Source organism: Tiliqua scincoides, chromosome 5, assembly GCF_035046505.1.
Source record: "Tiliqua scincoides isolate rTilSci1 chromosome 5, rTilSci1.hap2, whole genome shotgun sequence".
NCBI classification, from domain to species: Eukaryota; Metazoa; Chordata; class Lepidosauria; order Squamata; family Scincidae; genus Tiliqua; species Tiliqua scincoides.
In genome coordinates this window covers 58,408,620-58,426,215 of record NC_089825.1, presented here as the reverse complement: position 1 = coordinate 58,426,215, position 17,596 = coordinate 58,408,620, and the positions used below count along the sequence as shown (strand labels likewise).

General features: G+C 40.7%; 1 protein-coding gene across 1 annotated transcript in view; it reads left to right on the top strand.

Moving 5' to 3' along the window:
* Positions 1-17,596, top strand: part of AMPH (amphiphysin) — a 112,766-nt gene that overhangs the window by 72,840 nt on the left and 22,330 nt on the right. Inside the window, exons 6-11 of the mRNA XM_066628319.1 lie at positions 1,292-1,399; positions 4,880-4,965; positions 7,769-7,844; positions 9,955-10,037; positions 12,526-12,664; positions 17,101-17,229. Coding sequence (XP_066484416.1) covers positions 1,292-1,399; positions 4,880-4,965; positions 7,769-7,844; positions 9,955-10,037; positions 12,526-12,664; positions 17,101-17,229 — 621 coding nt within the window. The remainder of the gene's footprint in view (positions 1-1,291; positions 1,400-4,879; positions 4,966-7,768; positions 7,845-9,954; positions 10,038-12,525; positions 12,665-17,100; positions 17,230-17,596) is intronic.

Sequence of the window (17,596 nt, the reverse complement as noted above, 5' to 3'; positions counted from 1 at the left end):
TTCTTCCAATGGCAGGAAACCATTTGGTACCCTTTGTACCAAACCCCATTGATCCCATAGGTTCAGTGTTTTGTTATCTGCAAATTTGCTTTCTGCAAAGGTTTCCAGGAACCTAACCCTAATGGTTAATGAGAACTGACTATAACCATTTACTTTGCCTCATCCTTACAGTTTTTTTAAGGTCTACCTGGTAACATTTTGCACAATAGCTATCTGGATGAATACAGCTTTCAATTTCCTTGAATTTTAACATTTTCCTGAAGATTTTCATGGAACTGAAACTGGCAGCAGAAATATGTCACATCTTTCACTTACTGGGATTGCTTTCACATTTTTTTTTTCTTGCTAAGATTGACCATAATAGCTACGGTATAATATTCCCTGGACTTGAGGATTAGGGTGCATGGATTATTTCTGTTTTCTATGAACTCTCCTCTTTACACTCAGATTGCAAGCGTAAGAGAAAACAGGCTCCCCTGCCAAACTTTCCCACTGATTGATTTCATGCTGGTGCTATGCTTGAATTTGTTTATTTGATGAACAGTTTTTAATTTCTTGGGGTATTTTGTTTTTAAAAGTTAACAGGGTTTTTTTTGTTTTGTTTTGGTATATTTTATATAGCTTTTTCCTGTAGAAAGGGACTGATAAATTGTCACAATAATATGTTGTAGGAGGAAATGAATCATTCTTGTGATTTGTTCTTGGTACTACTAACAAGTAGACTGTAGATCTCTTTAAACTTGAGGTCGACTCCTGGGTTGATTTTGGACTATTTTTATTAAGTCACCAAACACGCATCAAAATGGATTATGATGACGAGTACTCTAGTGTAGCAGGCTCCATCTGTAGTACCCTCTTGAAATAATATTTTGTAAATTAATATACATGAAATAAAATCACAGTAGCTTCATGATGGAGTTGATTTTTGTCATGAAAATTTTGTTGTGGTGTATTCTCAATCTTGTACTTGAAGAATCTGAAATGAAATTGATAAATTCAACTTTTGACATTTTTCCTACATGGAGTTCAAAATCGCATTTTCTTTTATCAACGATATGCTTTTCTGCTCAACACACTTACGTTGGACTGTGTGATTAGAGAGCTGAGTTCTGAAATGATTATGTAAATAAATGTGGAAATTTTTAAGGGAAAATTATTAAATTTTTTCTTAAAATTATTTAAAACTTTAATAATTAAAAAAAATAAATTTTCAGAATTTTTAAAGTTGCATCATTAATGTCTGGGGGATGTAAGAAGAACTCTGAGTTTTGTTTTGGGTAATTGTGTACAGAATCGTATTGCAAAGCGGAGCAGAAAGCTGGTGGACTATGATAGTGCAAGACATCACTTGGAAGCCTTGCAGAGTTCCAAAAGAAAAGATGAAGGCAGAATCTCCAAGGTAGGCTATATCTTTAGATTATAACTGGTGTCAACATTTCTGTGCGTGAGTGAAATTGCAGCCTGCCAAGTGCTTGCTAAATCCTTGTGTGTGTGTGTGTGTGTGTGTGTGTGTGTGTGTGTGTGAGAGAGAGAGAGAGAGAGAGAGAGAGAGAGAGAAATAACGTGCCTGAGTCATAAAATTCACTGCACAAAAAGAATACATCATAAAACCAAAGGGTTTATCAAGCACTTGCTGAACCTTATTGCATTGATGGTGGACCACATGTGGTCCAAAGCTGTTTCAAAGCCTTCATCTAGAGCAGAATTCAACAGCATAGAGGCCTGCAAGCCAGATCCAGCAAGACAAAAAAGGTGTTCAGGCGTGGCACTGCACAGCAGAGCCTGCTGATTCGGTGGGCAGTGGAAGTGACTGCCTGGCGCAAGTTTCTGTGAAAATCGGATCAAAAGATAGAAGGCTGCGGCATGGAACGGAATTGCTGTGCTGCATCTGGACAACTTTTTTGTTAGGCAGCGGGCTATGGTTTGGAGACCACTGATATAGAGTCATAAGAACATAAGAACATAAGAACAGCCCCACTGGATCAGGCCATAGGCCCATCTAGTCCAGCTTCCTGTATCTCACAGCGGCCCACCAAATGCCCCAGGGAGCACACCAGATAGCAAGAGACCTCATCCTGGTGCTCTCCCCTACATCTGGCATTCTGACTTAACCCATTCCTAAAATCAGGAGGTTGCGCATACACATCATGGCTTGTACCCCATAATGGATTTTTCCTCCAGAAACTCGTCCAATCCCCTTTTAAAGGCGTCTAGGCTAGACGCCAGCACCACATCCTGTGGCAAGGAGTTCCACAGACCGACCACGCGCTGAGTAAAGAAATATTTTCTTTTGTCTGTCCTAACCCGCCCAACACTCAATTTTAGTGGATGTCCCCTGGTTCTGGTATTATGTGAGAGTGTAAAGAGCATCTCCCTATCCACTCTGTCCATCCCCTGCATAATTTTGTATGTCTCAATCATGTCCCCCCTCAAGCGTCTCTTTTCTAGGCTGAAGAGGCCCAAACGCCGTAGCCTTTCCTCATAAGGAAGGTGCCCCAGCCCCGTAATCAGCTTAGTCGCTCTCTTTTGCACCTTTTCCATTTCCACTATGTCTTTTTTGAGATGCGGCGACCAGAACTGGACACAATACTCCAGGTGTGGCCTTACCATAGATTTGTACAACGGCATTATAATACTAACCGTTTTGTTCTCAATACCCTTCCTAATGATCCCAAGCATAGAATTGGCCTTCTTCACTGCCGCCGCACATTGGGTCGACACTTTCATCGACCTGTCCACCACCACCCCAAGATCTCTCTCCTGATCTGTCACAGACAGCTCAGAACCCATCAGCCTATATCTAAAGTTTTGATTTTTTGCCCCAATGTGCATGACTTTACACTTACTGACATTGAAGCGCATCTGCCATTTTGCTGCCCATTCTGCCAGTCTGGAGAGATCCTTCTGGAGCTCCTCACAATCACTTCTGGTCTTTACCACTCGGAAAAGTTTGGTGTCATCTGCAAACTTAGCCACTTCACTGCTCAACCCTGTCTCCAGGTCATTTATGAAGAGGTTGAAAAGCACTGGTCCCAGGACAGATCCTTGGGGCACACCGCTTTTCACCTCTCTCCATTGTGAAAATTGCCCATTGACACCCACTCTCTGCTTCCTGGCCTCCAACCAGTTCTCAATCCAGGAGAGGACCTGTCCTCTAATTCCCTGACTGTGGAGTTTTTTCAGTAGCCTTTGGTGAGGGACCGTGTCAAACGCCTTCTGAAAGTCCAGATATATAATGTCCACGGGTTCTCCCGCATCCACATGCCTGTTGACCTTTTCAAAGAATTCTATAAGGTTTGTGAGGCAAGACTTACCCTTACAGAAGCCATGCTGACTCTCCCTCAGCAAGGCCTGTTCGTCTATGTGTTTTGAGATCCTATCTTTGATGAGGCATTCCACCATCTTACCCGGTATAGATGTTAGGCTGACCGGCCTATAGTTTTTATAGTTATAGTCATGTTTTTAATGTGAGCCAGGCCTTCCTCAAGAGCTAAAATTGTTTTCCTACATAACATTCAAGCTTGGCTTTTCCCATCGTGAATGCAGTGTAAAGGGATGTATTTGCACATCGCATTTGTACTGACTTTGGTCCCATACGTATTAGCATCCCACAGGAACTGTGGTCTGGGCCCACAGTACTCCAGTGACATTTATAGAGAGGAACTGGTTATGTCAGCTGAATTACCTACTGTGATTGTGTAAATTGTGATGGGAAACAGATGTGTGAACAATCTGGAATGACTTTTTATTTTTCATGGAAAGTTTGTATTCCCAGGAAATAATAAAGCATGCTATATACTTTTTAAAAAGTTAAACATTTTAAAATTTTAAAAATTTAAGTGCAATTTCTGGATCGGACCTTGGTAATTCCATCCAGACCATCAAAGTGGCGCACTCTGTAGCCTGTGTAATGCATTCAAATAACAATAGCACTTCTTGAGTATGCAAAATACTTCACGTGTAGTTCTTACAACAACCATGTAAGGCAAGTATAATCACATATTGATTATATAAGTATAATAATAATACAGTATAATAATACATAATCCGCAGTTGACAATCTGAGGTCTTAGGCAGAATGAGATCAGGCCCTTAGTGTGAGTTCATGACATAGATGAGATTCAAACCAAGAAAGTCTTGTTTCATAGCTCAATCTATACTTGAATGAATATGTAAAATTGCCAACTCCAGTTGTCTTGGATTTTTATCAACAAAAGGCAGAAAGGTTGGTTGTATACACTTCCCTGAGATAGAAAGAATAAACTTTTGAGGTTTTAGAGGCTCAAGCAGTCCAACTCAGGTTCTTTACCCCCTGTGCCACTGTCGTAACTAACCAGAGAAGGGAGTTGCCTATCTACTTTCTGCTACACTTCAGCACCTACATTGAAGATGGCCAGACGGTGGCCTTTAAAAGCAGATTGGACAGATTTCTAGAAGAAAAATCCCTCACAGGTGTACAAGCTGTGACAAGTATGTACAACTTCCTGGTTTTAGAATTGGCCATTTCAGGCTGCCCAGTGCAAGGGAGTGGCAACAGGATGCAGGTATCTTGTTTGGTCTGATCCAGCGGGGCTATCCTTACATTCTTATGTATTACCAATTTAGCAGGCAGTCAGGTGACATAAGGGGGACCAATCATATTCCATCTGGTCTTATAAAGCTACTGATTCTGATCTGACTCCTCAGACTGAGCAATATTGCTTATGCACAAACTAAGCACAAACTAACCTGCCTCTGCCTGCATATCTTCTTGACTGCCTGCCTGTTTTCCATAGTGCATCAACTCTACTAGCCCTGAGAAGAACCAAAAGAAATCACCATGTTTTGTCACCCACTGCCCTTTGGTTTTCACTTGCCCATTTGTTTGGTCTTATTCTAGGCAGAAGAAGAGTTTCAGAAAGCACAGAAAGTATTTGAAGATTTTAACACTGATCTGCAAGAAGAACTGCCAACTTTATGGTCAAGGTAGATATAATGAGTTCTTTTTGTACTTCAGCTTCTCATGAAAGCCTAGAAGCATTAGGTTATCCTCTCTCTCTCTCTCTCTCTCTCTCTCTCTCTCTCTCTGCCTTCCACTGCTATCACTCCCAAGGCCAGCAGGGCATGGAGAGCTAGCAGAAGAGGCTATACAGGAGCTATACCAGAGCTACACAGGAATAGGTGGTGGCAGCAACTGCTATTCCTACCAGCTTGAGAGTCAATTGGTGGTCCGGTGTAGAGTTAATTTGCTGAGAATGATCAAGCAGTAGGCAGAGGCGGGGGGGGCAGGCATGGGGCATGCTAATTGAGGTGACCACTTCACCCTGCCTCTCACGGGTTGGCCTGCTTTGCTTGCATACCCTCATCCATTACATGTCACTCCTTTTAAGATGGACTGAGATCTATAGTCATAAATGCCCATGTGAATAAGTTCTGCTTATGCAATCTGTGTGTGTGTGTGTGTGTGTGTGTGTGTGTGTGTGTGTGTGTGTGTGTGTGTGTGTGTGTGTTGGGGGAGGGGGATGTTTAATGAGTTCTATATTTTCCTGCGTGAGTATGATTATGGGATGCATTCCTAGTTCAATAAAAGTCAAAATAACCATGACAGCTAAGAAAACTATATTGGGAAGAAGCTAGGCAAAGGAGCAAACTTACTTGAGCTGTACAAACTTCATCCTTCTAAGGCTGATGGCCTCTGCCTACAGGAAGGAGACCATATGTTTAGTCAGTCAAGAGTTCTCATCCATTTCTAGAAAGCCTCTTGGAGAAGGAAGAACTTAGTGTCTCTCTCCCAAGTCGTTTGTCATTAGGAGAGGGGAGGAATTTTGTGTTGTCAGGAAAGGTGGGTGGGTGGAGAGCTGTTGGAGAGTGACATGGCATAATTTCAGTGGATGAAGAAGAGAGTGGCTGGAGGAAAAGGGGGCGATCAAGTAGTGGGGCATACACAGGTGGCATTGTGAAAGATCTGATTTTACCTTCAAGTTTATTTCCTTTTGGGGTGAGTCTTAGAATCATTTTGGTTCTTTATTCCAGTGTCTACCTTGGATGTGCCTCTCAATGGGTATATTTCTAGCTGGCAATTCTACTAAGAGAGTTCTATTTTGCAATTCCTTGGCTCACGTCAGTGTTAGTACTGAATCCCTGTGAAGATTCCCTCTGTAAAGAGTCGATTGTGGCCCAAAATGCATTAGGCTCTGTTTAGTTATACATTTTTCTCTTCACCCTTCTGCAAATCATTCTTATGTTTTGCTATTTGGGGTAGCTTCTTTTTGCTATGCTGCATTATTCTAGCCATAGGAAATGCATAAATATTGTAAACAAGCATTCTGTACTTAGATAGTACAGAAGTCTATCTCTATCTTCAGTACAGATGTCTATCTCTATCTTCATATTCTTACCACATTTAATATTAGAAACTGGACTGCAGTTAGCTGTAATGCCTTTGTACAAATTCTTGTTCACGTGAAGTAGTGACTCATATCACTGCTGTTCCTGTTGACATGCAATGGGTCACAAACAAGAAAGCTATATATAGAGAAAATGAGAGTGACAGTAGATTGGGTCTAAACTTAGCATTGCCAGAAATAGTCAGCTTAGACCAGAATAAAGTCAATTAGAAACTCCACTATGTTGGCATAATGACTTGGGCCTTGAATGAAAATCTGAAATGTATCTGAAAAAAGCCCTGTTCACAAAACTAACACTGTACTTCTAGATTAGAACTGGATCAGATAAATATAAATGGGTACAAACTACCTGTAGGAGATTTCAGATGGACATAAGGTATAAATTATTGACAGAAAGGGCAGTTTGGCAGTGGAACAAATTGCTAAGGGATGTGGTGGATTCTTCTTCACTCGAGATCTTCATGTAGAGGCTTGGACCTGCTAGAGATGCTTTTAGCACCAGGACCCACTTTTTAGAATGAGAATCTGTCAGGAACCACCAAAAGTGATGTCATGACTAAAAGTGACATCTTCAAGCAGGAAAATTTTTAACAATCCTACCCACACTTACCCGTTTATTATCATTGTTAAAAGTATATGCTTTTAACATAGTAGCCTGTTCAGATATGTCACATTTCCCCAAATGCAATCACGTACCATGGGTAGCATCAAGTATAATATATTAAAAATAAAATATTGAAATGAATGGGGACCCACCTAAAATTGGTTTGTGGCCCACCTCGTGAGTCCTGACCCACAGTTTGAGAAACACCGCTCTAGGAGGATTTCTTATTACAGGCAGGAAATTGGACTACATGGCTTTGTGGGTCCCTTCCAACTCTGCAATTCTATTGTATGCCTTTAGGAAATGGGTGTGTGGCTTTTTGCATGTGTGTCTTTTCCACCTGATCACTGCGCAGACAGGAGGGAGGGTAATGATTGAGTTGGGGAATACGTGTGTGGCCAACCCTCACCTACATAGTCTCTGCATTATTGACACCTACTCTTTAGGAGCATTGGATTGTGCCATAGAGAAGTAACTGTCTTGGAGTCTAATAGAGCCTTAAGTCAACCTCACATGGCAAATTGAGGGTGTCTATTGCCCTCTCCATGCATTACCAGCCACGTGATATATACATAATGTCGTTCTTCCCTTTCCTGGATTAATACATTACATTGGAATAAAGCATTGTTTATCATGTAAAATAATTCTTTTGTATCTCTCAGCACTTTAAAGCCATGTGACGAAATATGTTGCTTCAACTTTAGAAGAAGAAAATTGTGTTTCATTATTTTCCTTTCTTTTTACAACCTTTTCATCATTGCCTTGTCATTCCCCTTAGACGAGTTGGCTTTTATGTGACCACATTCAAAAACATCTCCAGCCTCGAAGCCAAATTTCATAAAGAAATAGCTTTGGTGAGTAAAAAGGGCTGCGCTGTGGGATAAAACCAGCTAGAGCTTAAGATGCAAAGAATGCACACATTTTTATCTGCTTCTGCTTTGTTCCCTTTCGTTTTCCAAAATGAGATTGATACAAAAATGTCACTGTGGTCATTATATAGTACCCCACTGTCTATAGCAGAAGTTTGCTATGATAAGCAGGAGGCCAGAAGGTACGTTGTGAGACCTTGAAGCAATGAAATCACCAAGCTTTTAGCAGTTGGTCTGTTGAAACATTGACAGGCTGCTTAATGGGTTCTGAGGCTGAGATAAATGAGTATTGCACAAAGGTTCTGTTGGTGGATCATTTTGCTTCCGGGGCTTTACGAAGTTGTTGTGTACACAACTGTACACAACTGTACACAACTGTAATATTGTGTACACAACTGTACACAACTGTACACAACTGTAATATTGTATCATCACTGTGACTGCAAGAATTGGCAGGGATCATTCCTCTTTCAAGACGTCTGTTTGCCAGTTCTTGGCCCCTTTGATCTAACACTGGTTTCAGTGCATCTACTTTTATTCACAAACCTGACATAAACCAGTCTTGGCAGAAGGTTACTGGGAATCCTCAAGAAAAGTCCTGTGCTAGCTCCCCCACCTGCTCCATGGTGGCACTTTGGGCACTACCACTGCCAGTGAGAGGAAGGTTCAAGACAACCTGGGACTTATGCCCAGTATTACGTTGCATTTATGCTTTCTGTAATGTAGCATGTAAATAAACCTGAAGGAAAAAAAAACACCATGCCCTGAAATCCACTATTAAATTATGCTCTTACATCATAAAAAATAAATAGCTTCACCTTATAAAGGTGAAGACAGATTTGATATAAAACGAGTCCCATAGCTCTACTGAGTGCCCTGGCAGTTCCTATTTCAGCATTCAGATGACAGATTTGCATACAGCAATACCTTGACTTTCATCCACTTGGCTTTCATCACTTTACTATTTCAGCCATTTTTAATTGTAATTAAATGCATACATGTAAGCATGTTTTCCTCTTTCGTCCAATTTCACCCAACCTTCCACGATATTAGTATGTTTATTGTTTTATTTCTGTTTGCTTAGGTTTTGCGCGCGTTTGCATGTGTTTATTTATATATATATATATATTTCAACAACCAAATTTACAGGCTAAATTGGGCTATGCTTTGACATTTATCTATTTTTGACTTTTATTCATGCTCTGGTCTGGGACCAGATGAAAGTGCAAGGTATTGCTGTGCCTATGTATTGAAAGCTGGTTCAGCCACTGGTGTGCTTTTCTCTATCTCCCCTTTTCTCAGGCAAGCCTGCAATTTAATTAACTCAAAAACTCTGTATGCATGCTTATTCATTTGTTGCACTCTCTCTCTCTCTCTCTGTATGTAAATCACAATGTTGAAATGGTTGCAAAACTGTTTGGTTCTGTGGCACAGCTAACTTTTGTAGCACTTGTGAATATCTTAAATCAACTGTAACCTCCACAGCCAACTTCAGCTTCCAAGCCTATGGAGCCATTGTTTTCAGGGTGTGACTCTGGCAGGGAAAAAGGTGCATTTGGATTAGGTGCGGGAAGGATGCTTCCAAATAGATCCCACTGCTACTTTTGCCCACTAGAATTTTCAAACTAGTTGTCATGTTGAGATTGCAAATGATTTGTGTATTCACTTTGATGTTTAACATTTGTTCAACTCTGATAGAAAACACAATGGTTTCTCCTTCTATGCATTCCCAGCAGTATTCATTCCAGGGTGGGTTAAAGTACCTTTGCTCTAGATTTGGTATTAGAAAGACTGGGAAGCAAAGGCAACCTCTTCTCTTTTATGTTTGCGTTAATAGCAGCAGATGAGAAGTAGACTTTCTGAGCCATTCTCCTTTTATCAATAAGCAAAGTTCCCTTTCATTCCCAGAATATTTGTAGCTCTTCTTAACTAGTAAAGCATGATGTTTTGTAGTCTCCATGTGATACATGTGAATGTGATAATGTCCCATTTTAAAAGAGTGGTTAATCTTAGTCCTATTGTGGAACAAATGTGTGATTTTAGTCAAGCCTCTTCTCTTCCTAAATATCACTATGACTGTGTTTTGTCTCCTCAGCTATGCCACAAACTATATGAGGTGATGAGCAAACTGGGAGAGCAACATGCTGACAAGGCCTTCACCATCCTAGGAGCACCAAGGTGAGTAATTGTCTTTTAGCCCACTATTCACAAAGCTCAGTGTGAAGCTCAGTGTATCAGTAAGCTTGTCTGTGACCATGTGCTAAGTAAATTAATTGGGGGATTGGGTATACATAATATTTTTGTTGAACCTGACTCACTAAGATTTGAAATTGTGGCGTCAGTCCATTTTTATGTGTCTGATGCACACTTTACCTGTTGGCCAATCCAGTATAATTCTGCTAAAGTAAAAGTGCACCATCTCACACCAGGACCAATGATGAGTTTACATTATGAAAGGTGAACTTTTTCACTTGCTGTTTTGCTTCATGGAATTTCTCCATGTAAATTGTAAACTGAACCTGAACATTGCAGAGGTCTACAAGGTATGACATTGGTTTCCTTTACAAAATCTGTATTGATCTAAACAATTTTAGATTGTTTTATTTGCACTCTGCCCTTTTTGTCCCCATGGTTAACACCAGGGTAAACTGAAGCTTCCCCAACTCAGGCAAAATGCATTCCATCATTGCTAGGTTGTATTAGGTAAGGCTCAAGACAAAGACAAAGATAGTATGTTTGCCTGCTAAATGCAAAATTGATAATATTTGATCTGAAGTGATATTATTAAGAGTAACATCATAATGGTTTTCAACAAAAATGCTTGAGGTTTACATAGCTAAGAGCCCAATCCTAAGCTTCCCCATCGCTCTGTGAGTGACACTGAGCGCTCCGGTGGGAAACTGCATTATGGCACTTCTGTAACTCCCAGCACCAGGGCTGGGCAGATCAGAATTGGTCTGCACACAAATAAATGGTTCCTTGTCCCCTCAAAACTTCATTGAGGACCAAATCCTATCCAATTTTCCAGTGCTGGTGCAGCTGTGCCAATGGGGCGTGCTCTGCATCCTGTGGTGGGGAGGCAGTCACAGAGGCCCCCTCAAGTTATGAGGACATTTGTTCCCTTACCTTGGGGCTGCATTGCAGCTGCACCAGTGCTGGAAAGTTGGATAGGATTGGGCTCTGTGTCTTCACTGTCTGATTAGTTTGCTATTTGATTATATTGTATTCTCGTGTTAGTTACATGGGTGCTAATTGGCTAGGATCATGTGACCACAGAAAAAAATGTTGCTGGTGTAGGAGCTGAGAGCTGCTGAAAATCAGCAAATGTGCACGGAGAAAGGTAAATATGAGAGGATTAGTTTAGCGAACATTGCACATACACACGCTCCTGAAGCCCCTCTCCCCCTTTCATCAAAAATGTTAAGTGGAAAACATTCAGCACAGCCCTAAAATGCATACATTCATTGAATATGTTGCAGAGAAACAGAATAGAAAGGAAAGAATATGTTAATGTCTCCTCCTTTCTTTTCAAAAAATTTTTCCACAGAAAGAGGTGGTGAGTTAACGTTAAGATATATTCTAATTTAAGAATAATTTTGCTTTGCTTTAGTATAGAAAGCATGATTGAGGTCTAGTCAATCATGTAGTACTTTGTGAATAACTAAAGATGCTGAAACTATGTGATCTTTTTGAGTAGGATGCCTATAGAATGTAATCGCTGTATGCTTCTTCAAAGTACAACAATTTTTTTTAATGGATCTTGGATTCGAATGTTCTTAGAGCATTTAAACAGTGCTGTTTAACACAGAATTCGTTTTGACAATGATGCTCTAGCCACTGTATCAGCAGGGTAGCTGGCTCAAGGACTTTTAGTAGCCTTCATATACGTCAGCTTGTTAATTATTGTCTGGTGGAGATTTATGTGTAATAGATAATTATAGCATGTAATACAAATGTCCAAATCTGGTGTGAGCATCACATTCAACTGTTCACAAACCAACACGCTATAGGTTTTGCATTGTCTGAACCAACCCTAAATTGCTGTTGAGTATTTTAGATTATGTGTTGTGAAAAATGAGGTTGTTTGAAGAAACTATAATTCTTATGTAATCATTTTATATTTATACATTAGACAAACACAGCATTGTGTAAATAATTTTGAGTACTTTAGAAAGCAGAGTTCCTACACAATAAATATTTTGTCAAATGTATGATGGTTTTCCAGAATTGGACAATTATTCTTCACATAATGGATCAAGTATATTTTCACAAACCAAAACCCATGGACTATTATTATTTATTATTAACCACATTTATATACCGCTTTTCAACAAAAGTTCACAAAGCGATTTACAGAGAAAAGTCAAATAACTAATGGCTCCCTGTCCCAAAAGGGCTCACAATCTAAAAGATACAAAACACCAGCAGACAGCCACTAGAAAAGACACTGCTGGCGTGAGGAGGGCCAGTTACTCTCCTCCTGCTAAATAAAAGAGGAGCACCCCCTTGAAAAAGTACCTCTTACCCAATTAGCAAGTGTTAACAAGGAATGCCCAATTAGCAAGACTAGAAAACGTATATAATGATACTTGTGGATATCAAAAAGTAGTTGAATGTCCTGCAATGGATGGTGTTTTATAAGTTCTAATACTTTGCATTTATCTAGTGATTCAGGTCCACTTCGCATCGCAAAAACTCCATCACCGCCTGAAGAAGTCTCACCTCCACTTAGTCCTGAAGCTAGTCCTAATCATACTTTGGCACCAGCTTCTCCAGCACCAGCACGGCCTAAGTCTCCCTCACAGGTAGGGTGTGAGCAGAATTAACTGAAAGTTTTGGCACATTATACGTTATGGATTGAGGTTATCTTTAGACTGGAGAGGACTTGCAGATATATAGGTATAACCTAATTATCCACAAATTTGTCACCCACAGTTTTAATAATAATAATAATAACAGGTATTTATATACCGCCTTTCTTGGTCTTTATTCAAGACTTTATTCAAGGCGGTTTACATAGGCAGGCTGATTAAACCCCCGTAGGGATTTTTACAATTGAAAGAAGGTTCTATCTTTCAAGAACCACAACAGTCCAGGTGTTTCACTCTGATCTGGTTTCACGTTCTGGCCTCCATCCTCCCACGCTCAGAGCAGATGGAATTGCTCGGCTTCAGCTTGTCAGCTGCTTCAAGGTCGCACGGTGCCGGTGGCCTCGAACTGGTGACCTTGTTGATGTTATCTTCAGGCAGACGGAGGCTCTACCCTCTCTAGACCAGACCTCCTGTTTTATCTCAAAGGAAAGAAGATGTTTAACCATATCTTATTAATGGGGGAGGGCAGCCGGTACACAATCCATCAGTCGTTCTCTCTCCAGACACTTAGAACAGCCTCACTCCCAGGCAAATGACCCCTCCTTTCACCCTGAGCACGTGAAAGAATGCAAGTCACCTTCTACATTCTTTCCCTGTAATGGGCTCCTGGGGAAGAGAGGGGTTGGTGTCTTGGAGTGAAGCCTTTCTAAGCACCTGGAAAGAGACTGATTGCCTCTGTGTGCATTACAAAAGGTCAGCAAGGCTGTTTTTAAATCGCTGAGCAAAAGGACATTGTTTTTTTAAATGGATTTGTGTGATTTAGTGCGATTGTTGCCATCCAGAGTTCTGGGAATGGAACCCTTGTGAATAATGAGACTCAACCTGTAATAATTATCTGAACGCTTATGCAATACTTGTGTTTCATCTGTATGGCTTCCACAAAACATATACTGTTTCAGGGTATATATATCCAGTAATAACATTAAGGAAACTGATGGAGAAGTTGGTTTTGGATTGTTCCAAAGCATAGTTATTTATTCCATTTATAGCCTACCTTTCTTCCTTTCTGGAAATCATTGAGGTTCCTAGACAGTCACTTGTCCAGACCTAGGACTTCTTAGCTTCAGCAGGGTCGTTGCATCACGTGCCCTCCGACATATCCTGGAACTTGTGTTTAGGACCCGCCTGTTGCTTGATCACTTTGCTATATTGACATAAGGCTGTTTGTTCATTTGTTTTAAGTATTTATGTCCCAGTTTCCCCCTCTGCATTGGGAGGTCTCCAATGTAGCTTATGGTATTTTTTTCACACATCAGGAGAATACAGAAGGGTGGGGGTAAGACATCTGGCTTTTCTGTCTGCTCTCTTCCCCACAGGACTTTTGGTGTTTCTCTGTTGGGGGGAGGGGAAAGTGGCATAGTCAGTTCATTAATGCCGTCCAGGGAGTTTGTGGCAGAGTCCCTTTATGACTGCGCTACACCATCTCTTGCTTGGCTGTACCTGAGTGCCATTAGCAAACTATATAAAGCTATTGCCAAGATTTCCTCTTGTGTATATCTGAACTGTGTAACACTTGACAGTGGTTTGTATCCCTTACTTGCTTCTGCACCAAATCCTTTCAAAATTCTTCTGACTACATGTTTAACGTATTATGCAAGCAACACAGAGCCCCATGATAGGAACTGTATGCTCAACATGCTGTCAGAGGAACTGCATGAGGGGAAACTATTACATAGATAGGAACTGATGGAAAAGCAACCATGGAGACTGGGAACTCATGCCTGTTGAGGCATATGTTTAAGGAAGTATCACTGAGTACATCTCTGAGATCAGCTGGTATTCCGCCTCTCCCAGTGCAGTGTCTCTCCGCCCCGGGGTGGTGGTTGGGTAGTTGATGGGCCCAAACCCTGGTCCTTAGCTAAATGGTCTCTGTTAAATTTCTGCTGTCCTGAATTGGACAAACCAGATGTTAGACCCAAAACCTAACAATTCGTTAAACATTGTCCTCTATCAATGTAAAAATTAATCCTGGTTCCTTTTTAAGTGTAGCTGATTAGAGATAGATGTTCACTTGTAATGAAAAAATGCCAGCCGCTTGAAAACCGCTACAATTAACTAGCAGGGATACAGCTGTGTGAGACAATTATAGTTTTGCTGTATGGAGAGTAATTGAAATGCAATTACTGTTGTTATTAAATCATTCATCTGTGTGGCAAAGTTTGCACAATGTTTTCTCCTGTCCATCTGGATTATTTGAATCAAGGGTCTTGTCCTCGGATAACTGAATGTGAAATGTGATTATTGTCACATAGGCCCAGGGGCTCTTATGCTGGCTAAAGCACTCGTGCCTGATTCACGTTTTAGTTTTTGGATAAAAATATATACAAATACATATTCCGTAAACCAAGATGGTAGTATGTCATTGCAGGGACAAAGCTAGCACTTCTCCAGCTCAGCTTGTTGTTTTAGCCATCTCTACCAGTTTGTATCCGCAAGCACAAATTTGTGTGTGAGCAACACCTGCTCAAGTCTGAGAAATGGATGAGTGCAGCAGGAGTGGACCCTCTTTGTCTGCAAATGCTCCTCTCTAGGGCCATCTCAGTCTTTTCTCTTGGCTCGAGTAGAACCTCTCTTCTTAACTATATAGCACTGTGGGGAAATAGCATCCAGAGACATTAATCTTAGGCTTATTTCTGCCTGAAGCAAAAGACAAAAATTTGCTCCCATATTACCTGCCTCTCCTATGGTCCTCCAGTTATCCTTCCAACACCAGACTTGGTCAGAGGTAGCCATGTTTGCTAACTCTTTGCTTCCTCTGCAAAATGTGAACAGTGTCTATGGAGCACCTGGTAGTTTTTCTGGGGCAGCACCCTGAATAAGATTCTATTGCCTTTAATCTTTTCTGTTGTTTGTTGATCACATATTTATTCATTTGTAATTATTCACATTTATGTACAACCCTTCCCACAAGGAGTTCAGGAGTTTCCCTTCCTTTATCTTCACAACAATCCTGGGAGGTAGTAGGTTAAGCTGAGAGATTGTGACTTGTCTAAGTCATCCAGTAAGCTTCATGACAGAGCAAAGATTTGAACCCAGGGCTTCCTAGTCCAAGTCCAATACTCTAGGCACCGCACCCCATTGGCTCTAACTTGCACCATTTTGACAACTCCTGTGTACAAAACTGGGGCAAGGAGACCATACTATGAGTGTGTTGGCAGTGATGAGGGATGATGGAAAAGTGGTAAGGGGATGGAATTTATTGACTGTCTCTTTCCCTGCTTCTTAATGTGTTGGTTGACATCTGTTCAGTTTTGGAGGTGATCTGTACATCTAAATAGTAATTTTAAAAAATACACACGTTTTAAATATGAGAATTTAAAAAGATGGCCACTCACTTTATACTTAACAAAAAGGGTTTCTACTACAGTGAAATCTTTAAAGAGTGAATTAAAGGCTGCCAACTGCATCTGGCATAAATCCAAAAAGTGGATTTACTATAGCTATTTTTATCCTCTAGATATAAAAGGAATATAATTTCCTTTCCTGCAGGGTAAATGTGATTTGATTTCTTTTGTCACTGGCTCCCTGTTATTCTGTAAAAAATGTGTCAGCACAGCACGCTTGTTGCAGCTGGATAGATCCTGATTTGCTGACTACCAGCTGAAATATGCAATAATGTTCTGGCCTGAACAGATCTAAAGTTTTCATAATATGCAAGTACTTTATGCCCAGTGTCAAATATTTATTTTATTGTCTGTCTTTGATTAGTACTCCCACAGTTCAAAGATTTGTCAACATCCAGTAAACACCCTCCAATATTCCTAATGTTACAGGATTTTGATTCTACAAAATATTCTTTATAGAATGCAAAGGTATTCTGCAAAGAATTGACATATCAAGTGTTCTCTTTCCAGAGAACACTTTTTCCTAACAGCATTTATTTTTTTCTCTTAGTTTTTCTAACAGTTTTTCTAACTGTTCTAATCGCGGTTCTCAAACTTTTAGGGAGATTTACTCCCTAAATAAGTCTTTGTGGAGCAGGGCAAGGACAGCAACACAATCAGGAAGTTGCATTTGCAGACAGGAAAGTGCTTTGTGCTCACTTTTCTAAAGATTCTAAAAACTCTGCACAGGACTGCGTGGGGCTCCCTGCACCTCCTGGAGCCTCCAGCGGCCCTAACTAAGTCAAAGTAAGTGAAAGCAGACCCCTTCGTGCCTCCCTTAGTTGCGTGATCCCCAGGATTGCATTGCTGCCCTCACCCCTTCCCCCACCCCTTAAAGGGATGGGCGACCCTTTACACAAACTGGTGGGTCATGACCCACCAGTTTGAGAGCCACTGTTCTAACATATTGAGAAATGAATGCTGCTTCTTTTACAATTCCATGGTTGTGTTAAGGCTTTACAGCATGTCTCTATGATCTTTGTTTAGCTGAGGAAAGGACCTCCTGTTCCACCGCTGCCTAAACTCACACCGACAAAAGAACTGCAGCAGGAGAATATCATCAGCTTGTTTGATGACAACTTTGTTCCAGAAATAAATGTGACAACACCTTCACAGGTGAGTCAAGGACTGAATAGGCTGTTCCAGTCTTTAACAAAAACTATTTATTGAATGTCATATATTACAGTAATGTACTGGGGTAAATCAGTGTTGACAGTGCTGAGCTAGATGGAACCCTTGGCCTGACCCAGTGTAGGGCAGTCTCTTAATTGTGATTTATCCTTACTGCAGGTCTGGAAAGTAGGTTAGGACTGAGATATTTTTCCTGTCAAGCTTTATGAGAATTGAAACTCTGGTCTCCCCAGTTCAACACTCTGTTATGTGACAGTGACTCATCTGCCCTATTTGCTAATCTCACTATATTCACTAATGGGATATATACTGTAGTCACGGTGCCCTTCTTTCATGGTAGCATCTTCTTCCT